We start from the raw sequence: 23,320 nt of genomic DNA, 5'->3' as shown, positions 1-23,320 counted from the left end.
ATTATGTGCAGATGCATATTCATTTTTGTTTGTTTGTTTTGAGGGCAGGAGATTGCTCTCTGTCCGTGCTTTGGCCTTGGCCATTTTTGTCTGGCCTTCCAAATATTTCACAACCGAAAACGAGTAATTTCTTAAGTGCTGGAGTGAATGCAGTTGCTTTGGTGAAGCCGGCCTTGGGAACGTGGAGAGAGGGGGAAATGGCTGGGTGGTGAGGCTTTGCTGAACGTGGTGCAGGACCCGAAGGGTCTTAGTGACCGAAGGAAGGGCCAGCTTCGGGTGCATTGGACAGTAATGAGATTTTTGTCTCAGGTGAGCTAGAAGCTCGCCAGAACCGTTTCCAGATCAGTTGCTGACTGCAGACCGAGCCCGCAGGTTGCTCGTGCCTTCTCTGCATCAAGCTCCTGGCGCTGTCTCTGGGCTTAGCACGCGGCTCACACCAGCCTTCCCTTGCCCCTTTTCATCTCTTTTCCCCGTCGCTTTGCATTCTCTGTTGCTTGTTGTGATAAAATACTTTCCAAAATAAACTTTCAGTTGAATTGGCTTTGGGTTGATGGCAAGGCTGCAACGCCCAGCCGCGCCTGGCACCACTTGGCAGCTAGGGGGAGCTCGGTGCCCGTGTCATCCGTGGAGCCGCCGTGCGAGGGGCCGGATCCGGCTTCCATCAGCCGCCAAAGCAGTTTACGTTGCTGCAAAATGTCTTAAGTGTGAAGTTGTAATATTGATTTTCCTGCAGAGATTCGAGCAGGACAGAATGAGAATATAAGTTTGAGAAATCTATTTTCAAGCTATGGGCATTGATTTACAAGCCCTCACGAGGCAGATGAGGGCAAGTTTCTTTTTCTTTCCTTTTCATTGTTTTAAAAAAATGAAACAATTAACAATTGTTAGTTTTGAACGGGTGTTTCCCCCCCCCCCTTAGTCTGTGGTCTTGACTTTCTGAAAATTCCACTTGGCCGTTGAGACACTCATGCTGGGGCGAGGGGGTCTGGGAAGAGGGCACCTCATTTTGCTGCTTCCTGGGGTGCATGTCACTGACCCAGGGCTCTGCCGAGAATCGCTGCTTTGGGAGAGTCATGTATCTAAAACAGCTTGATGAATGGCAATCCTTTCAGCTCAGATTTTATAACACTTGGATTTCTCCATTCCGTTTATTAGGTCATGTTCCTTCTGTACTAAGGGAAATAGCACCAGTCCCCAAAGAGATAAAATGCCAACTCGAATAACACGTGCAACTTGGTTTGGAAGGGGTATATGCTTGCTAGACCCAGCGTGGCTAATACCTTTCACCCCAAAGGGTGCCCTTACCCGATGGCTTTTAATGAGACCGTGTCTCCCCTAACCGTGTCATTTCGTGCGGGGGAATAGGTGTGCTTTTGATCACCAGATTTCTGCGTCTCTAACGTCTTCTTCTCCAAGTTCAAGAAATCTGCAGACAGCACAGTTAACCCTGAGTCTCACGCTTGAGTTCAGTATCTGGGCAGAGGAGGTTCCACGGCGACAGGAAAGGAGTGCTTTATTCTAACCTGAAAGAGAAATAAATTAGGTCAGACAAAAGCCTGGCGCTGTCATCAGCCCGAGAAGGAGCCTTCACTTCCCAGGACGGAGGGCCGGCCATTTATCTGATGATCTCTCTACTTCATTGACAGTTTGAATCGAGCCGGTGGTAAGCATACTGCAGCAGCGAGAGCGCGTTTGACAACTCAGAGAGGAAGCGTCCCTGTCACTTCGAAGCCTTGGGCTTGGGCAGTGGCCTCTGGCCTGCAGGAAACTGTTACACAGATTCATTTCAGAAATCCCCAATCCTTTGCCTTGGAACTTGGGGGAGTTTTACCAGCTGTGAGGGAACCACAGAGAGGGCAGTGTTTGAAGGAGAAAAAAAAAAAAAAAGGGCAGATACGGGGCAAAGATGGGGTCGAGGATGTGGTTCTTGACCTTTGGGCACAATCCCTTGCGTCTGCTCTGGGTTACAGAAGGCCCCTCTGGCTGTCCGGTTAGATCCACCTTTAGCTGAAACTCTCCAAGGACTTGGGACGAGGTTTCATGCTGTCATCACACCTGGGAGGACGAGGGAAAGTCAGTGCTCTTTGGGGACGGTGCCCTGTCCCGCCTCGTCTAGTTAGGGATGCCCGCCCAGCATCCTTCTCCGAAGATGGTGTCAGCTTTAGGCCGACTGGCATTTTTTTTTTCTCCCCCCTTGGGGAGCGGGCACAGAAGAATACCAGGAGTGAATGTTTGTGTCCCCCAGCTGCTCTGCGTCTGGCTTTGTCACTTTCCGGTGCTCTTTATTGACTCATGATGGGGCCTGGGGTGGGGGGTGTTGGGTCCCCCACCCCCTGCTTCCCATCCCACGAAGCTTTCTTCCTTCCCAGGGAACCAAGTCAGGGAGAACTTGAGAGTTTTTCCCTCCTCCTCAAGAAAAGGCATTTGTTGACCGCCCCCCTAGGAGCGGTCGTTTTCCCCAGGCGTGTATAAAAAGTGCCGCGAGCAGCGTATTTGGAGAGACATGAAAGCAGAGGGACATACTTCTTGCGTCTTCTGCACGAGCCAGGGAGGGGGGTGAGGGGGACAGCATCGTTTTTACGGGCAAAAGTGACACCAGATCGCGGTTTGATTAATGGTCCTACATTCACGGGGACTTGCGTCCGGCATTTTGACATATGCAAGTCTTTTGTGTAGTTGCTGAAATTCAAGAAATTCATTCTTTATTTCTTTTTTTCCCAGGCAGCTGATAATCTCCTCGGGTGTTGCATTAGCTAGCCTGGGCTCTTTTATGATAATGAAAACCCAGACCACACAAAATTAGGTAACTTGAAAGTTAGAAAAAAAAAAAATCCTCTGTTTTACACAACATTTTTATGACCCCCGTCGACTGAACCGCTGAAATACAAACCCATCTGAGAATGTTCTAACGAGTTCTCGACCAAAACAACATGCGGATAGGACTCAGGAAAGTTGAATGCCAGGGTTCTTGTGAGGAACGTGTACCTTAGAAATGGATGCACGCCTGAGATTTTTTTTCTTTTAAAGGGAGGGGACCATGTTTAAATGTCTACCCTGGAAATAAGATGTTGAAAGCAGCTTCGGTCCTTGCTAGTCTTCTGTCAGCCTCCGAGAAGCTCCTCCAGTTAAAGGCAGGCAGTTTGGAGTCCTGTTTGTGGGGTCCTTCTTTCCTTCTGTGTGGCACCTTTGCAAACGCACAGCATTAAATAAAACAAATCTCTTTGTGGAGCCTCAAAGGATGCTTTTATATCGCATCATTATGGGCCCCCTTGTGTCTCTGAAGCTTTAAGGCGTTTGCAGTTTTACAGAATCTTCTGAATGTGTTTAGAAGGATTTCTGGAGTGATAAATTTTTTCTTTAAAGAACTATTTTGTTTATCAAAACAGAGGTCACTCCATTCTTTGGGATCATGGGCCTGACCTTCTTTTTTCCTTAGAAACCCTGTCGTCATGGCTGGGCTCTGGGAATATACCTGAACGCTGCTTTTCTTCTTCCCTGGGTCTTGCTCCTGCTTCTCGTCTCCGGAGCTCAGTTTTGGGGGATCTGGAGAGATGGATGCCGTGGGGGAGCGGGGAGAGGGGGCTCACAGACTGTGAGCAAGTTGTGGTGTGTTTCAGGGAGCTGGTTTTGATCTGCCCAAGTATCCTGAAACCAGGCTGGGGGCGTGGAAGATGTGTGTGTCTCTGGGGGAGCTCGCCACAGCCTCGGAAGTCCCTGCCTGGAGCCTACTGGCTGGGTCTTGCCTGCACCCCAAACCTCTCCTTGGTCAGGAATCCCCACCTGCAGGCCCAGCCAGCCAGACCCCGGGTCCTTTTCATGGGAAGAAGCGAAATCCATGTTTCGCAGAAGTCCCCATACCCTTCTCTCGGCCCTGATGCCAGAGACCTTGCATATTTCATCTTGAGGTGTGTGCTGTGTCTGGCACCGAGCAGGCAGGGGCCTCGTGGGCTCCTGTCCCTCCGGCCCATTTGAGGGTGCTGGGGGGGTGGTCTTTCAGGGTCTCAGGGAGGCTCAGGGCCTGGACCTCCAGGGATGTGGCATCCGGAAGGGGCCGGAGTCCTCCCTCCGCCCCGTCTCCTTGGAGGGCAGCAAGTCTGGGAGGGGACGGAGGCAGGAGTTTGGTGGGCACATGGGGCCGGACCCGGGTTGTGGCCCCCACCCTTGGACACGCCCTGACTCTTCGCGGCCTGTGAGGGCCTCCCTGGGAACAAGTGCCCGGCCAGGCCGAGGCTCCCCCGTTACGTCTGACCGACCCCTCTGCCGGGCCCTGTGTGCAGAGAACTTCGTAAAGCCTCCTGTCGTGCTTGCAGCGTCATCTCGTCTAGATTATTTTCTCCACCAAGAATTGACCCCTCCTCTCTCCCGTCTCCCCCCTCCCACCCCCCTCTCCCCATGATGGTTATTTTCTCTTGGATCCAATAAATTAAAAATTGCTGGCAGCTCAGAAAGTGTTGTGCTCCGTCGGGTGCGTGTTTGGGTGGCGTTTAGGTGTCACAGGGGTCTCGGCCCCTCCCTCCCTCCCTGCGCGTTCACCGGGAGGAGAATGAGAAGATCCTTTTGCAGATTATTGGTGAGCCTGGACTGGCTGGCAAAGGCCCCGGCTTCGTAGCAAGCAGGTGTAAAAGTCTCCAGTCGGATGCAGAGCTCCGGCGTGTGGAAGCTTGCTGAACCTTTCTTGTAAACACGCGTACAAATAGCATGGTGGCTGTGACGTTGGTGGCACACGATTTGGAGAGCTTGGCACCCCTCCGCCCACATCCTTCCCCTACCCATCCCCCCCCACCACCCTCGGAGACCCTAATTGGACATCTCCTTCTCCTGGTCTGTGGCTTAGCCATTAAAGATAGGGATTGGGGTTTGAATCAGTGCCGGGTTACGGGGGCTGTGTGTTCAGCCGGACACACACGCTGTGCTCTGGGGACAGCAGGAGGCCGGCCCCTTGGCTGGAATGCCCCCAAGGGCAGGTGCAGGGGCAGTTGTTGGAGGAGGAGCCGGGGCGGGTGGGGCCCTTGGGACCCAGCGTGCGAGGAAATCGCTGGCCAGGTAAGGCTGCTAAGCCTTTGCAGCTGCTGGGGGCCTGTGGGCTGCTCGGCCGGGCCGGAGCTCATGGTGCCTTTTCCATTTCTGTCTTCTGCCCAAATTCCTTCCCAGCCAGGCTGAGGCTTGGAGGAGTTGGCGTCAGGATCAAGTGCTTCCCCAGCCACTTAACAACAGTGTCCATTATTATCTGTGAACCCTGATTTCATTGCTTCTAAATGCATTTAGCAGCCGGGAGGAGGCCTAGGCTTGTAAATTAAATGTGGTTTTGTTGTAAAAAGAACATGAACTCAGAGTCCGCGTGTGCATATGGGTAAATATACATTTGTCCACGTGCTTTGGGATTCCACGTGGCAGAAAGAACCCACCTCAGCCTGGCATCTGACATCGAAACAAGTTGTCTGTTGCCCTCATTCATTTTCCCTCTTAACGAGTCCAACATTTTAGCAGAAAGCCCTCTCCTTTCCTCGGCTCGGAATAGTGAAGGCAGCAGTGTTTTCCGGGGCTGCCTGACACTTGGGGAGTTTTTCACGAAAGCGGAAATCAGCGCAGGGGAAAAATACTGCCCCTTGGTCGTCTTCTTTTGAAGCCTGAGTGGGCCGGGCAAGGGCAGCCCCGGGGGCTGGTTGGTGGGATCTGGGAATTCCAAAGGCTGTTTTGTTTGTATGTGGCTTCTCCATCTCCTGGTGCTTTCTGTCTCTGGGTGGCAGTTTGGGCCATCCTGCCTGTCACCGCAGAGGCCCGGTTCTCTGAGGCTGTGCGGGGCTGCGGGGCCCTAGCCAGGTGGTCGCGGGACACAGGGAGGAGGGCTCTGGGGGGTGGGTGGGGGCAGGCCCATCTCACTGTGCCCATCTCTGAGCTTGGCCAGGTGGCTCTTTCTCCTTTTATTTCTTCCATCAGAGCTAGGGTTCTAAGAAGGGACGCGCACACACACACACTCAGACACATGCACGCGCACACCCCACACGCCCAGCTCGGTATCCGCCTGCCAGCGGAAATGAAACCACAGCCCGTCCTTGGGGGGTGTCTCCGACAGCCTTGAGAATGAGATTCAGTAAAGCTGTGTTGGTCCCCCCCACCCCTGGTCTGACCTAAAAGTTTGACAGTTTGGGGGTTCAGGGTGACCCTGCTGCCTGAACCCTGGGGAGGGGCGGGTGACGTTGCTCCCTTCCTGGCAAATGCCTCCAGCAGCAGCTCAGAGCTCCCCGCCCCCTGGGGCGGGAAGAGGAAGCCGAGCTCCTGGGCGTTGGGAGAATGTCCCCTGTCATCCTAGGGAGTCTGACTTTCAACACTGCAAGTGGGAGTGGGGAGAGGTTTTGGTGTGTCTTCTCCTCCTGAACATCCTTGGCGGAGGCAGCGAGCCGGGCCTGGGTCTGGAGAGGGGGTGGGGGGGCCCAGTTCAGGGCTGTCTGCCCATCCGGGCCCTCCGCAGAGGCCGGCTGCCCGGGCTGCTTGGCTGCGAGGGGGCTGGAGGCAGAAATCAGACCTGTGCTCAGTGAACGGCTTCGGATACTTTCAAACTCAATTACGGGGGCTCACAGGGCTTGCTGCACGAGGAAAGCGAAAAGGCAGGGACTGCCAAATAAAGGAAAGAATACCAGATGTTACCAAAAGAAGGGGGGGGGGGTGGAGGAAAAAGGAAAACGCGCTGGTACAGAGTCCTCAGCAAAAGATGGAAGAGAGGGAGGAACACTTGCGAACAGGCCTGCCTGTCCTTTGCTAATTTCTCCAGTAGCCTCTGTTCCTTTCGAGTGAGAAAATAAACTTGAAATGAGGTAGCTTCCAGCCCCCTAGCAAAGAGGAGCTGCTCCTGCATCGCAGAACTCCCACCGGGAAAAAAGGACGGACGAAGCCGGCTGAAAAAGTTAATGAAAAGCCAAACCAAAGGAAAACCAAACGAGGAAACCAAAGATGAAATTAGACGACGGCAAACACCTCCCTGCTCTCTGAAAGGATGATCCAGTTGGGATGTGGCTGGATGAGCTGTTGTCTTTGTTTATTTTTTTATCAGATGCCCTTACGGATGCAGCCAGGTGCCAGGCCCCCTCCGGAGGGCCGAGACCTCCGCCCTCCCTCTCACAGACTCACCCCGGTTTCATGTGAATTCTCGATTTCATTTTGTCCCTTTTTGCTTTTTAGCTCATTTCCTTTGTGCCCCTCTCTCTCGCGCGCTCTCTCTCTTTTTTAACAAAACAATATTTTGACATCCTCCTCCTATGTATTAGAGTTCCTTCTCTGGAAATGGCGTACAATACATCCTTATATTTCTAAAGAACTGTTTTCACAGCCCTCTCCTTTGGCTCTGAAATTATGTATATGTAATTGGTAATTAAAGGTGCGAGCTTTTCAATATAAACAGTATTGCTCAATGTTAGATCATTAAAGGGAAAAAGAGGCACCGAATAATTACCTTTTACGTTCTGACAAACCGTTCGCGGGAACCCAGTCCCCCCTAGAACCACTGTTGGGTGTGAGGGTTGTGATTACATTTGAAGGCCTGGCCAAGCATCTTTTCATAAAATAAATTGGTAAATTAATTATGTAGCATTGTCTTCCAACTCCGTTTTCAAGTCAACTCCGATTTTCTTTTTCAAGGGTAATGAATGGTTCCTCGGGCCGCCTTTGTGCCCACTGCTTCTCTTACCTTATAGGTTCTTTTTGTGAGAGGTACGCAGACGAGGGCTTTCGGATTTCCTCATCTGTGGGGTGTTTTTGTCCTGCCGCCTTTTCCACGCGGGCTACCAGGGCTCTGGTGGCTTTTCTGGGAGCACAGGGGGGATCTCAGATTGTCACGTCCCGTCTCCGCAAGACCTGCGCACCCACCCGCACACGCCCAGCTCACACACGTGTTGCACGTCCTGTGCCGTCTACCCCCCCCACCCAGTCTTAGGCGTGGACCCTCGCGGGCCTTGAAGAAGCTGGTGTTCAGAAACTACACAGCAGTGATTTCCATGTAGGATGGAAGATGCCACAGAATTTTTTCCTTAAATTATCTGTTCTTTGGCGCTGGCCCGTCCATAACTTCACTGCCAGGGAATGTGTTTGCCTCTGCCTCGGTTCTTCCCTCTGTTGTCCTGTGGTTTTCATTAGCCTTTCCTGAATGCCACACCACGTCAAGTGTACCTGCCTCCTCGGGTTTCAGACCTCTGGCTGGCCCCTCCGAAGACCCCGCCGCCCCTTGTGCTGCCTACACGGCTACCGACATTTGTTCTCGAAAAATTCCACCCGGAGTTGGCTCAGACCCGGAGGACAAGGCAGCCTCGCTGTCTGCTCCCCTTATGATGACACTTTCGGCGGCCGCGTCTCCCACTTTCCCCCCGAGGGGGTCGCTGCTTTTGGAGGCATTTATTCGCTTCAGAATATTTGGGTCCCCTGCCCCCTCCAAAAAACCAAAAAACCAAAAAACAGAAAGAAAGAAAGAAAGAAATATATGGGCTGCTAGAGAAATATGAACATGTACAGCCCATTGAAAGAGTGGTGTGTCATCTGCCAAGAAACGCTTGCGGCGTCTGAAGGATTATTTTCTCCTCTTTCTTTTTTCCGGGAGTTGAAAATAAAACCAACCAGCAAAAAATGGACCGGGGGGGAGTGGGCGAGTGTTGGAACATCTACAAAGCAGTGGCCGTCTGACCAGGAGCAGAGCGTGTGGCAGGAAAGCCAGCTCCCCCTTTCAGCCGGCCGGCCTGCTGCATCGCGTCTCTTCCCCGCGTTGTTGTTGTGGTTGTTGTTCTTTCCTTGGGTTTTTCTTTTTGAACCAACCCGTCACTTGTTGCTCTCGGAGCCTGTGGGCTTCTTTCTCTCGGAAGGCCTGGCCTGGCCCTCCCTCGGCTGCCCTCCCATCTGAGTTTCGGTTTCCTTGTCTGATGTGCCCACCAGGGCGCAGGTAGGGGAATGCGAGCAGGCCGCTCATGAATGGGGGAGGACGTGAATGAAAGGGGGAGGGACGGGGGAGGGCAGCTCGCAGGGAGAAACAGCTCTGGCTCACAGTTGTCAGCCTTGGCCGCCCAGCGGCATCACCTGGGAATCTTCAAAAAAAAAAAAAAAGCAGCCTGATGTGTGGCTCTCAATGTATTTGGTTTGGGGTGCTCCCTGGACGTCGAGGCGGGGGGTTCAGAGCTTCCCGGTGATACCCAGATGTCGCAGGGTCTCAGGGATATCTCCCTAGCTGAGCCTGCCAGGTTGGGCCAGAAACCAGGCTGTGTGTGGACATATGTGCACGTGGACGTGTGTGTGTGTCCCGCACGCCATGTTGAGAGTGAAATTGGCAAGAAATAAACTAGAGAGCCGTCAAGATCTGCACTGCTGAAGCCACAACCTCTGGGAGCTGCAGTGGGCTCCTGGGGCCTTGGTTTGCCCATCGGTGGCATGCAGGGGTCCTGGGAGGGACGTGGTGGTGACCTCTCGGCAGCGCGCGGCGGGGGCCCTGCCTCCTGGGGGGGACGGGTTGGAAGGAGCGACGGGTCCTGTGGCCGCCTAAGCCCATCTTGTCTTCTCTGCCCCCCTCCCCTCCCCCTTTCTCTCTCCAGCAGAACCTGACCATGTGGAGGCCGCCATCCTCGAAGAAGACGAGGGTCTGGAGATAGAAGAGCCCAGCGGCCTGGGGCTGATGGTGGCAGGCCCCGACCCTGACCTGCTCACCTGCGGACAGTGTCAGATGAACTTCCCCCTGGGGGACATCCTGGTTTTTATAGAGCACAAGAAGAAGCAGTGTGGCGGCAGCCTGGGTGCCTGCTATGACAAAGGCCTGGACAAGGGCAGTCCGCCGCCCTCCTCACGCTCCGAGCTCAGGAAGGTGTCCGAGCCGGTGGAGATCGGCATCCAGGTCACCCCCGACGAAGATGACCACCTGCTCTCGCCCACGAAAGGCATCTGCCCCAAGCAGGAGAACATGGCAGGTATGGAACGCGGGGCTCGCCCGGCCGCTGCCGAAGCCATCTCCCGGGTCCCACGCCCGCCTGGGCCCCTCGCTCTGCAGGGTGTCGGTGCTCGAAGGGCCCAAGGACCCCCCGGATGGGGCCACCAGGCGGGCTCGCCCTGGCCCAGGGGCCGCCATCCAGGTCTCAGGAGGAGACGGGCCGGAGTGGGGCTCAGAGCGGCCCCGCGGGCTGATGGTTGCTCTGTCGTTGGTCGTGGGCTCCCTTGTGGGGTGTGATCCAGGAATCCAGGGTGGGAGTTCGGAAAGCTAGTTGGCCTTCACTTTGCGGGTGTTCTCGGCTTGGTCTCTGGCTGTGGATCTGGACCGTCATGGCTTGGAATCTGTGCTTCACACCTTGGACAAGTCGGTTTCCCTGTCTGTGAGATGGAGCTGCTGAGACCCCCTGTCACCGGGGTTGGGGTCGTTGGGAGGCTTAATGAGACGTTGCATGTGGGTGGTGCCTGCTGGGAGCCCTCCCTGCCCCTCTGCTCTCTGGCCTCAGTTTCCCATCTGCACAAAGAGAGGCTAGGCCCCTGGTCTCCGAGGACCTTTCTGGTACTGCCTGATCTTAGGGCCGGCCTGGTCTCCGAGGACCCTTCTGGTACTGCCTGATCTTAGGGCCGGCCTGGGCAAGTCCCCAGGAGCCCCCACTCCCGGCCACCTGGATGCCTGGCTCCTACCTCCTGTGGAACAGGTGTAGGAGCTTGCCTCCTCCAGCCAGCTCTCCTCACCCCAGTGAGTTTCTCTCCAAGCCTTGGCCAAGGCCACGGCCACAGCCATGGCAGGCCGGAGCCTCTTCTAGGGAGCCCGCGCTCTGTGCAGCCCAGAGTATTTGCTTCCGGTTCACACTTCTGAGCTGTGGGCCTTGGTTGGCCTGTTTCCTGGAAGCGGCAGCCTGTCCTGCAGCCAGCCGCCATCAGAGCATGTGCAGGCCAGGGTTCAGATGCTGCTAGTGGACTGTGGCCCCTGCGGGGTCCCAGACTCGTTCCTTCTCGTGTTACCTGGAGCAGGGGCTCCATAAATGCTTTGTCAGGGGACCTTTTCTCCTGCGGGGTCCCTGCTGGTGCTGCCGGGGGGCCGGCTGGAAGACTCTGTATCCGTCTGCGCTGTGTTTTGGTTCTGGAAGCCAGTGGAGATGCTGGACAGGCTGAGGCTTTGGGCGGGTGGGCCTGAGGTCACCGGAGCACTGTCCCCACGTGTGGGACGGATGGGCTTGGACATATCCTCCCTATCACCCCAGGGGGTGGGGGGCTCACGCAGCCAGTCCAGCTGCCCTGCGGCAGCTGCCTGGCAGCTCCGTGACCTTGGGCCTCCATTTGCCCATCCGTACAGTGGGATTCATGAGCTCTCCCGCCTGTGGGGAGGCGGGAGTGGCAGGCAGATTCCTGCGGGCACCTGTCAGGGACAGGGGAAACCCCTTTGAACTGGACTGGCCCATGGGCCTGGCCTTCTGGTGGGGTCCTAGCGAGGACTCTCCCACAATCCTAAGCTGCCAAGGGCATCGAGAAAGGTGTCCGACCTGTGCAGGCTCAAGTCCCAGAGAGTCTGGTGTTTCAGGGTGCCGTGCAGAGCTGAAACATCCTTCCTTCCTGAGGGCCGGAGCCACGGGCAGGACAGGTGCCGCGCCCCTTCCGTCGGGGGCCCCCACCCCTTTCTTTGTCTGACGACGTTGGAGGGCTGGTTTTCCCCAGTTGGTCTACATGCCTGGCGTCCATCCGTGCACACAGACCTTTCGGGGGTGACGTCTGCCCCGGAGACGCGGGCCCTGCTCCTGTTTCAGTGGAAGGACTTTTTGCTTTCGCCCAAATCCATCCGAATCCTTGTGGCACATGAAAGGTGTTTTTGCCAATGCCAGGCTGCAGAGCAGTGTGGGGAGGTGTGTTTAAGAAGGCGACTAAATATGATTTCATAAAAGGCCAAGTGAATCTCCAGGGCAGCTCTGTCCTGACTCCCCCACCCCCTCCCCCCAGCCCCTGGCCCCTCCCCAGCCCCCTTTCCTCGGGTCGTAATACCGTATTTTTATTCTATGTGTGACGAAAGCTATTCTTGGCCTTTCACTGTGCAGCAACAGGACGAATGGATTTCTTCGTTCTCGAAGAAATATGTAAAATAATCCCTTAGAAGTCTAAAGAGATGTGTTTGTTCAAAGCATTTAAAATGTTATTTTAATCAAAGGCACAAAACCGTCTCCATGCTGTGTCAGCTGAAGACGGCCCTTCCCTTTTAAAAGCCCATCCTGTCTTTCCTTCGCCGGCTCCCTTTTTGCTTTTTCCCCTCCCAACGTGGGCACTAACTTTTCTTTCTTTCTTTTTTTATTTAATAAAAAGGAAAGATTAAAGAAGAAAAACTTCAGTGGCTCAAATGTATAAAGTAATTTAATATGGTGGGAGCATTAATTATTTTAGCTTAATTGAATTCCGAGGACTGCAGTAGTTGCATTTTTGTAGACAAGCCCTGTTTATTATTTCTCTGTGTAGATTAACAGTAAAGGAAACACAGATAACTTTCAGTTATTTATTGTAAAATAAATGTGTCAATTCATGTGTAAAGCAAGCTGCTCAAAGATAATTGAGTCTTTATATTTTAAGAGGGGGACTAGGAATCACAGGCGCTTCTCCGCCCGGGCGTCCGGAAATCCGCACAGCTGCTGCCCAAGCCCCCTGGCACCGCTGGCCTTGCCCGGGCCTCTCCTGTCCCTGCTTCCTGGCCCTGCTGTGAGGGGATGTCCAGCTCTTCCATGGTTCTGTCGTCCCCAGGGCTGGCTCGCGTGGGTAGCTGGTGAGCGGGAAGCGGGGGCGCTGTTGAGTCTTGGGGCTTTGCTCTGGGCTTGGCAGTCTGAAGTGCGGTACCCAGGGGTTCCTGAGGGTCTCCCCTTCTTGGAGCCAGCAATCTGCATGTTGTCTAGACGGGTCCCCACTCTCCTCCTGCCAGGTGCTCCAAAGATGGATGCAGGGCTGGCCTGTAAATATGGGGGATGCCTTCCGTCGTTAAGGGCATCCCCAGGGTGAGACCCACATTGGAATTCTGCAGTCATTACGCCAGGGTGGGACGCTTTCCTTGGGCTGGTATTCTGGAAACAGGCGTGAAGGCAATAGTTAACTATTCCTTCTTTTTTTTTTTTTTTTTGCTTTTTAGGACCTCACCTGCAGCATATGGAGGTTCCCAGACTAGGGGGTCAAATGGGAACTTTTGCCTACACCACAACCACAGCAATGCAGGATCCGAGCTGCGTCTGTGACCTACACCACAGCTCACCGTAACGCTGGATCCTTAACCTACTGAGCAAGGCCAGGGATCGAACCTGCGACCTCATGGATGCTAGTCAGATTCTTTTCCATTGCACCAGGATGGGAACTCTTTTTTTTTTTTTCTTATAATGGTAGAGAAGTAGGAGAAATGGAAGGAGGACGTTTCTGAAGCCTCGTCTCCTAGAGGGCACTCATTCATTCATTTACGCGCTCAACACCTGAGCACCTACTGCCTCTCCCCCCCGACATCCTCACCTGAAAGAACCCCCAGGGGGTGGAAGGAAGGTAGGGGGCTGGCCATCCAGGCTGCTGCTCTGTCCGGCCTGGGGGACATGGGGACATGGCCAGAGTGTGAGCAGGTAGCCCTGCTGCCCCTGCTGTGTGCCCGTCTCGTCCTGGGCCCGGCTCCTCGACTGTGGGCGGAAGCAGTCCCTGGAGCTCATGTCCAGGGTCCCAAGAGCACGGGGTGCTGGCGTGGGTCAGAGGCAGGCATCTGAAATAGGTCCACCTGTGCGGGGTGCCTCATGTCCCTTCGGGTCCCGTGCAGGTGCCTTCTCCCTGCCTCTGCAGAGGCTTCTGATGGAGCTGGGAGGCCACCATCAAGGGGACTGGGAGCCGCCAGCCCATCAAGGGATGCAGGGCCAGGGCTTGTGAAGAGCCTGAGTCCCTGGGCTGTTTTCTGGGAAGGGCGTCCTGAGGCGGGGAGAGGAGGAGCGGGGTTGAGAGGTGTCTGGGTTTGCTGCCTGCCCTGGGGAGCCCAAGCCTCCTGCAGTGTGGCTTGACCTTCTGAGCTAGGGTTAGGGTTAGGGTTAGGGTTAGGGTTCCTCATCCGGGATCCTACCCCACAGCCATTGCGGCGTTTAAATGATGTGTGCCCGGCACAGGGGGCGCGTGCTGCAAATACGAGCGCCCTGCCCGTTCCCTCACGGGTGCAGGTGCCCTGCTCTCTCTGCTCCGTCAGCTCCTGGCATTGGAGTAATGAACGCACGTCTCCCGGGGACCAGGGAGAAATTGCCCGTTTGTTCTGAGGATGTCACCGCCAGAAACAACCTCAGGACCACGGTCACCTGTCCCATCCAGTGTGTCCCCTGGCCCACCTTCCCCTGTCTTCAGTCACATTAATGTCATATGGTGACAGCCCTGAGGGCTGGTTGCCCTGGGGTGGGGTGGCGTCTGGGCTTCTGCCCACCCTGGCAAGTCACTTCACTTTTCTGAGCTTCGGTGTCCCCGTCTGCACGTACTTTGTGACTTCATGCTCGGGACTAAATGAGATGAGACTTGTTAAGTGCCCTCTGCGCCCAGGGTCTGGCTAGACCCCTGAGCAGTGGAGGCATCTGGAAAGCTTTGAAAAGCACGGGGACCCTGCCTGGAAGCATGAGGTGTTTGCTTTTCTCAGCCCGACTCTTGAAAACCCACCCTGGACACAGCTCCCTCAGCCATGTCCTCCTGGCTTCTCCTTAGCGGTCCCATTTGATAGCCTCGGATCACATGTATTTCTTTTATTTTTTTTTATTTTTATTTTTTTTGCATCTTATCACACTGTCCATAACCAATGAAGCCCAAAGGGATAGGATGCATCGTCAGCTGTGGGCTCTTGCCTTTTGCCCTTCCTACCCCCAAACCCCAAGTGTCGGATTTCTGGAAAAGTGCTGGAGACAGGCAGCTGGTGACAGAAGATGGTGGGTCCCCCCCAGGGGGTGAGGTTTGGGGTCCCAGTGACCCCATGGCCAGGCAGACTGCATCGCAGAAAAGGGCTTCTGCTCAGCCAGAGGATTTACATGCTGCTCTGTGGATGTTCGTTTCAGACTTTAAAAAATAAATAAAATAAATGTGGGGAAAAAAAAAAGCATATTAGCTTGGCCAGTGGGAGAAGCTAAATAACTAGCTTGTGCTGGAAACTGGAGATAAACCCCACTTGCAGGTTGTCTTAAAAACTTGCATTTGATATATTTAGAGTTGTTATTTTCCCTTCAAATTAAGATTAGTTAAATCCATGTGTGTTGTGGCATGGATTATCTTTTTTTATTATTAAATCGTGACAGCTAATTATTAGTTCTGTCTGCACCAAGGAATAATTGAGTGTTCTGTCTGGGGGACACCGTCCTGGGCTTGGGCTGGGGTCCCGGGCATTGCAGGGCTGACCGCAGAGCTTGAGCAGGGACTGTGGGTGGTGGGGAAGAGGGGGCCAGCCTGGGCACCCCCGCCATGCCCGCTGCTTTTCTGGAGTTATCTCACCTTGAAATAGATGGCAGTCTTGCAACGGATACTGTCACCTCCACTTTGATGGCTGTTTCTAATTTGAGCTGGGACTCAGAGAGGTCAAGGAACTTGCCCAAGGTCACACAGCAAAGTGGGATCAGACTCAGGTCTGCCTGGCTTCCCTCACAGGGTTTGGAGAGTTAGCCTAGTTCTGCCTGGCGGGTGGAGCCATTGGTGACAGGCACAAGACCCCATTCAGGGCAGCCTTTGGAACCTGTTTCAGGCGGGACCCTTTGGAGAGCCGAATGGCAGAAGAGCAAGCAATCAAATGTGAATTGGACAGACCAGGGCTGGAATTTAGGTTTTGCCTTTGACTTGTTGTATGACCTTCGGCCAAGTGTTCACGTCTTTACATCTCGGTTTCCTATAAAATGGAGTTAATCCTGATCTTTCAGGCTTGTTATGAGGTTGGATTTCGACGACGTATGCATACAGTAGGTGCCTGTGGATGGTTAACTGTTAATAACAGAGTCACCGGTGGGGTGCACGGGGGAGGGGCCTCCTGGCCTGAGCTGGAAGGATGTCTTTGCCAGGCCCCCGTTCTCCACTGTGAAGGGACTTGTCTGAGCTGGTGTAACTGGTTGCTGGCAGGGCTGAGTCCAGACCCCGGTTATCTTGAGTGGGGACAGGGGACCTCTTGCCATAGCAGGCTGGCCAGCCCTGCGGCTAGAGGTGAGCCATTCCCCTGGCCAAGCCCTGGTTTCCTCACCTGTAAATGGGGGTGAGTGACCCCCTTCAGGCCTGCCGGCTTCCCAGGGAAGCAGTCGACGGCAGGTACTGTGCAACCTGTCCAAACCTCGGCAAAGAGTGTCAGCGGCTGGAGTTCCCATCGTGGCACCGCGGAAACGATTCTGACTAGGAATCATAAGGTTTGGGGTTCGTTCCCTGGCCTTGCTCAGTGGGTTAAGGATCTGGCGTTGCTGTGAACTGTGGTGTAGGTCGAAGACGAGGCTCAGATCTGGTGTTGCTGTGGCTGTGGTGTAGGCTGGCAGGTGCAGCTCCGATTCGACCCCTAGCCTGGGAATCTCCATATGCCGTGAGTACAGCCCTAAAAAACACAAAAAAAAACCAAAAAAAAAAAAAAAAAAAGAATGTCAGCAGCTACATGGCATGACTGTAGCACGGAGTTGTAGTTGAAAGTTGCATTGAATTCAAAAGGATGGAAATCCTATAAAATTGGATTGTGATGATCATTGTACAGCTACAAATGTAATAAATTCATTGAGTAATAAAGAAAATAAATAAATTGAGTTAAAAAAAAAAGAAGGCACAAAATACCAGTCAGCTAGAGGGTCCTTTTTATTTTGTTCTTTTTTAGGTTTGGGACCTTATTATCTGTGATTTGCATAGGTGGGTCCCGCTTCGAGCAGCAGGAAAGGGGAAGGAAGATAAAGGGAGAGAGTGAGAGAAAAAGGCGCCGGGCTTCCAAGCGGGGAAACTAACCAACATTCAGCCTCAATTCTTCTTCTTCTTCTTCTTCTTATGTGTTTTTATTTGACAGTAAATAGTTAGCAGTTGACTTGAGTTTTTTATTAGGCATTTGACAGCTCCCCCCATCTTCATGCCTGACTGATGCATAACCCCCAGTTCTAGAATCTCTTCAGAGTGGCTCTCTGTCGCTGAGCTGTATACATAAGGCAGCCTGGCTGTCACCCCTGTGCCCTTGGACTCCTCTTGTCTCTCAGGAGACAACACGATTGAGTTTTTCGCATTTGGATTTTTAACACATCTTTATTAGAGCGTACCATGTGCCAGTCGCTGTTTGAAGGGCTTTACGCGTGTGAACTGCTGTAACCCTCCGAGCAACCCCACTTTGAAGAAGAGGAAACTGAAGCCCAGAGACGTTAAGTCACTCGCCCAGGGTCACACAGCCAGCGAGCAGGGGCCCAGGGTGTAAACTCCGGTAGTTAGGCTCTTTCCTGTGGTGGTATTTCATGCCACATTCCCATCCACTGTCCCCGCCCCGCCAGGGCCCTAAATCAGACATTACTTTCATTTTGTAGATGAGGAAACCGAGTCATAGAGAGGTGAAGCGCCTTGCACAGCCTCCCTGGGAGGTGCTGAGCAGTGGTGCTTAGAAACGAGGCTCCTGGAGTTCCCGTCGTGGCACAGGGTGAATGAATCCGACTAGGAAGCGTGAGGTTGTGGGTTCGATCCCTGGCCTTGCTCAGTGAGTTAAGGATCCGGCGTTGCCGTGAGCTGTGGTGCAGGTCGCAGATGTGGCTTGGATCCCGCGTGGCTGTGGCTCCGGCCTAGGCCGGCGGCTACAGTTCCGATTCAACCCCTAGCCTGGGAACCTCCATGTGCCATGGGAGTGGCCCTAGAAAAGGCAAAAAGACAAAAAAAGGGAAAGAAACCCGGCTTCTGACTGCCAGCCAGTGACCTCCACAGGGTGGCATAGAGTCCTTACCGGTCATTGCCAGGGAGCCCCCCTCCCGGGGCTGACGGGATTGAGCAGGTCTTCAACTGTAGCTGGCACTGGCCCCTTCTGCTTCCAATTTCCACTCCAAGGTGGCACTTCGTGACAGGACGTTGGGTCTGGTGTGGGGTGAAGGAATCAGAACAGTGGGCCTCTCCCTGTCCTACCTGTCTGTGGATTTCCTGCCCACGCGTGTGCAAAACCCAACCTGTTAGGAGCTGATCCCCACCCAGGGCCGGAGTCGTAACAGGCAGGTGGGCTTGCTGGATGCAGCATGGGGAGGGCCAGGCGTGGTGGACTCTGGCCCCAGACCCGGGAGCGGACATGCTGTGTGACCTTGGGCAGACCCAAGCCCCTCTCTGGGCCTGAGTTTCCCTAGGTAGAATCTGAGCAGGAGCCACCAGTGGTTTCTAACAGCTGCAAGAGCCTGGTGTGTGTGTGTGTGGAAGGGGTCAGGGGCGCAGTAGACTCCTCCCTCCCACCCAGATCCCCTTCCTACCCAGCAGCCTTGGCGAACTTTCCGCATCTGTTACCTCGGGCTATAAGGAAGTCAGTTTTCTTTGAAGAAATTGGTGGCCGAGAATGAAAACTAGTACATATTAAAGGATAAACAGGACCTCTTTCTGCCCCAGACTGGAAATTCTTCTGGGTGGATTTGGTGCTTACTTGTGAGATTGTTGGAGTTTAGGCTCTGGGTCCCTTGGGTACTCGGGCCCCCTCTGGGCACTGTCGATGTCGTAGATGTGGTTTGGTGTGTGTTCTTTCTGCTAAGAGGACCCATCCCCCATTGTATAAACCTCAGGCCCCAGAAAACCTGGACCCATCCTGGCCCAGACACTGCTAGGTGGTAGCCAGTGACCTCAGGAGGCAGGGGTGTCAGCTTGGCTGGATGGAGCCCAGGGAGGTGCACCAGATGGCGGAGAGAGTCAGGACTTGGAGGCCTTGACCCGGACTCAGGGGTGGGTAGGCCTGTTTGGAGAAGGCAAGGCTTCTAGGCTTCCTTTTGGTTTTAAGTGGGTTTCCTTAGGGCCCTCCTCCTGGTCCCCTGGTTTTGATCTGGAGGGCCACCTGGGGGCTCAGGAAAAGAGTCTCTGCTGAGGGGGGTGGGCGTGGAGGGGGAGGCCTGGGAGGGAGAGGTGGGATCATTTGAGCGAGGGACAGGTCCAGGAGAGGGGCTGCCCACCGCCGCTGGGATAGCGAGGAAGCCGGGACCCCAGGCTCCTTTGTGTGGGAAAATAGCAGCACGATGGCTTTTTTTGGTGGGAGGTCAGAAAACCCCACTCCTGGTGTGGACAGGAGGGGGCAGTGATTTTCATGCACCAAGGATGGAGTGAAGCTTCCAGCCTGAAATAGCCAGCTAGTTCTCTAAGCCCAGGCAGCGTTTGATCTGGGCTGCCGACCCTGGCTGAGTACCCTGAGCCTCTTCCGTGGCCTTCATGTTGCAAGTGGGGACACAGCCTTAGGTGTAGACAGATGAATCCAGACTCCAAGATACAAACAGATGCTTGAGTCCTTGCCCACCCAAGACAAACCCATGCACGCAAAGCCCCGCGGCCTGACAGCCCCAGTGCCCGAGCTCCGATGGAGCTCACACAGCACCAACCCAGCAGTGCCCAGAAAACACGCTTCTATTCTCCTGACTTCAGGTACCAAAGGGATCCTTGCAAACGAGTGGAGAAAGCACTGGCCTTATTTCAGAGGCTTTGGGGGCCAGAGCACTGCATCTGGAGAGTATAGCCCCCCCCACCACCGCTAGGTTCCAGGGGGCCCTCCCTTGGGGCTGGGGGCCATGGGCTGCCTGTCCTGGGCTCAGTGTGACCACAGCCATCTAGAGCTCTTTCTCTCTTAAAGGAGAAACAGGACAAATCTTTGATGACCCCCCCTCCCATCAACTGGCTAAAACCAGGGAGGCTGTGAGACCCCACAAAACTAAGTTCACCAAGGGAGCCAGAGTGGATTCGTTCCCCCTCCCACCCCGAGTTCAAAGCCAGCCAATTAAGAAATCTAAACAGTGTGGGCTTCTCCCTGCATCACTGACATCACTGGCTTGTAAAACTTTCCCTGCAAAGGGGGCGAGGCGACTCGGTTCGCTGGGAAGAAGGATGTAATTTTCCTGACCTGGCCTTTGCTTTGGAGAGAAGGGGAGAGAGAAACAAAGGGGGCCTAAGACAGCCAAACAAGGGCCACACTCCGGCCTCGGGCGTCCTGCTGCTTGGAGCAGCCCGGGACACCCGCAGAACAGCGTGCTGTGAGGGAGCCTGATTCCTAGGCGGCCGCCGGCCTAACGCTATGGGGGAGGGCGGGAAGATGGACATAAAAAATCCTCCCAACGCTGAGACGCCTCTTCCCGCTCCCATGAAACCGGCACCACCTGCCTTTACCACTAATGCGGTTTCCCGGGTGCCCCGACGGTCGCAACGTGTAAGACTCCTCAGGCTCCGTCTCCGGATCTCCAGTGACCCCATCCCCCACCCCCAGCCTGGTCCCCAGCCGTCCCCTCGACGGCGCCCACCACCTGCAAGTCATCCCCTCCCCCGTGGGAGGGGGCAGGGACAGAGCTCCTCCTGCCACGCTGGCTGGGGACTTCAGGCCCCACCCTCTGGGGGTGGCTCCAAGGTTGGGGTCCATTAGTGTCCCTGCACTGCCCAGACCCGGCACACAATGGCCCTTCTCGGGGCGGGTGGTGCGCGCTCAGTCAGGGTCTCCGGCGGCCCGCCCTTCCCGACCCGGGATGGGTTAATGGGTGGACACTCGGGCAACTTAAGGACTGCTCCAGGGGCGTCCCCTGCGGTCGGGGCCTCTCCTCGGCCCGTCCCGGTCCCGCCGTGGGTGCCGAGGCGCTGCTCAGGGGCTTTGGGGCGCGTCTGGCCCCCGCTGGGCAGCCGGGCTCGCTGACTCGCCCGTGGCCTCTCCGGCCTGCGCCCCCCGGGCGCGCGGCTGTGCGACCATCGGCCACTCTCTCCGGGCCCCGGGCCGCCGTGCACGTAGATTGTGTCTTCCTGGGGCGGGAGAACCGAGGGGGCTCCAGGCCCATGCATAATTCGGGGGCTTAATGGGCCAGCTGCCGGAGCTGGGCGGCGAGGGGCGGGCGGAGGCGCAGCTGACCCTGCCTGCGTCTGGCCTCACCAGGAAGGCGCGCTCCTTTCTTCCTCCCGTGACAGTTCCCCTCCCCCTCTCGGCCCGGGTCCGAGGAAGGCGGGGGGGGGGGAGGGGGACAACGGGAGAGTCGTAGGGTTAGCCCAGGGGAGGGGGCTTCTTTCGCGCGTCCGTGCAACTTTTCTTTGGGCGGGGGTGGGGAAGCGTGCAGTGAATCGGAGACGCCCCAGGACCCGGCTCCCGAAGGAGTTGGAATGCAGGTTTCTTCTGAGCACTTTGCAGCCCTTGAGTCTTTTTTTTTTTTCCCGAGACCCTCCCCCAGGCCCCGGCCCCCCGCCCCCTGGCGGCCCCCTGGCGGCCCCCTGGCGGCCCCCTGCTCCGAAGCCGCCCGGCGAGCTCGCCCCTGGCCCCAGGCCAGCCCGGGTCCCTGGCAGCGCGCGGAGAGGGATGGGGGCGGAGACCCGAGGTCGAGGGCGGGGGTCCGCCGGCCCGGGGCCCTTTTGTGCGCACAGGGCCGCCCCTCCTCCTCCCGCCGCCCTCTCCCGGTCCCCCAGCGTGCGCCCGCGCTGGTGACCCTCCCGGGCGTGGGGAATTGCTTTTCAGGACCCCTGAAAACTCCTGCCAGTGGCCTCCCTCCCCGAAACCGCAGCGCGCGAGGGGCGGGGCTGCTCGCTGGGGTGGCATTCCTTCCCGGGCATTGGTCCCCGGCCTTGGGGGATCCCCTCTCCAACTGCTGCCCAGGCACGGGAGGGTCGGGCCGCCCTCGTCAACCCACCTTGGCCCGACAGAGCCCCGGCAGCCCCCTAGGTGCAGGTGAGGTCCGGTGAGAAGGTTGTGCCTTTAGAGCGTCCATCCAGGGCAGACAGCGCCGTCCCAAAGTGGTTTTCTTTGGAGTCTTGTTTTATTTTGTTTTGATTTTCGGGCAGGAGAGGGAGCCTGTTTTTCTAGAGGGAATTCCTGGGGCTGGGATTTTAAAACACTCACGAGCAGAAGTGTTTTCCCAAAGGTGTGGGACTGGAACCCTGCACTAGAGTGGGGCACAAAGCTTCCTGGAATCACAGGAAAGTCAAGGTCAGTCCTTCCCGCAGCCCCAACCTTCTCACTCCAATCCCCCCCCCCAGCCAAAGAGAAACTGAATGCAAATGGTCACCTCACTAGGAGTCTTTATGGCTCCCTGAAAATTGGCCCCCAATTGTTCAAAGCTCTCCAGTCGGCCCTCAAAGACCCAGAAAAGCAATGGTTGGAGGCCCAGGGTTATTTACCGCAAAGCTCTTAAGAGAATGTTCAAACATTTTCCCCAAAGCTGTTGCTCTGGAAATCAAAATGTATGCTGTTTGCCTATGGAAGATTAAAAGTTTACCTTCCCTGTGACGGCTTTTCTAGCGAGAATTGGAACCATGTCTCTATTTTCCATTATTCAGAAAGAGGTCTGAAGCAAACCAAACCTACTTGCTGCAACAAGAGTCAAGATAATTTCAAAAAAATGTGTATATCCCTAGATATTTCTGATTGGGGCTGACCCACATCATAACAATATTAATTCGGCACTTTCTGTGCGCTCAAAGGTGAAAGGATTTTGAGGAAGTGGCATTTTGAGGAAGAGCTGATCTTAAAACACCCCTCAGATGTCGCTAACTCGAACTTTGAGGGGCTAGCTTTTCTGCTGGAGGAATCTGGAGGCATTTGTCAATTTTTTTTTTTTTTTTTGAAAGGCCTACAGAAAAGGTAACAAATTCAGCACTTGGGAACTCAAGGCTGCTGCCAGCCCTGGACAGGAAGGTTTTCATATCTGCCTGAACTTGCTCGTTGATTTCTCAGACTTCCATTTATAACAGTTCTAACAAGATAGAATCTGCCTTTGAATATCTGTAAATACGGGTAAAATCACAATCCGGCGCTCGTAATGGTCCAAGACTGAAGAGGCAGATTCTCGTGTTTGATTAATATTTATGTTACCGGATTCCTTTACAGAAAGAAAGATGAAACACTAATTATGTGTGTGTGTTGGAGGGGCCCCATCGTAGGCCTCTAGAGTTCCTTTAGAGAGATGTACGTTTCAGGATTTTTGAGAAAAGGTGGGTGTGGGGGGTGGGTGGTGGGTAATGGTTTATATTTTGCTTGAAAGGCACATAAACGTGTGATGGCTGATGGAATGGTTATCACGAGGAGGAGGAGGCCACCTTAGCTCTGTTTTCTTTATTTTGGCGCCTCAACAGGGATAAAAATTACGAGTGATTTCTCCCTCTAGCTTGTGGTTAAGGCTTGGGGCAGAGTGGTGGAAGGTTCTGTGCAGCATCCTCGAAGAGAGCCTGCAGCCCCCCCCCCCCACCTCCCACCTCCTGCACG

The 23,320-nt window shown here is 55.0% G+C and overlaps 1 protein-coding gene across 4 annotated transcripts in view; it reads left to right on the top strand.

Annotated features, from left to right (window-relative positions):
* Positions 1-23,320, top strand: part of BCL11B (BCL11 transcription factor B) — a 93,973-nt gene that overhangs the window by 3,957 nt on the left and 66,696 nt on the right. For 2 of the 4 annotated variants that reach the window (XM_084966266.1, XM_084966264.1), the window contains exon 2: positions 9,567-9,932. In XM_084966266.1, coding sequence (XP_084822392.1) covers positions 9,567-9,932 — 366 coding nt within the window. 4 annotated transcript variants of the gene reach the window in all.

Source organism: Sus scrofa, chromosome 7 (genome assembly GCF_054392235.1).
Source record: "Sus scrofa isolate SSC_HxYL_T2T_F1_AM1 chromosome 7, Sscrofa_HxYL_maternal_Yorkshire_Landrace_v2.0, whole genome shotgun sequence".
NCBI classification, from domain to species: Eukaryota; Metazoa; Chordata; class Mammalia; order Artiodactyla; family Suidae; genus Sus; species Sus scrofa.
The sequence above is the reverse complement of the archived record's forward strand: the minus strand, read 5'-3'. Positions and strand labels throughout refer to the sequence as shown.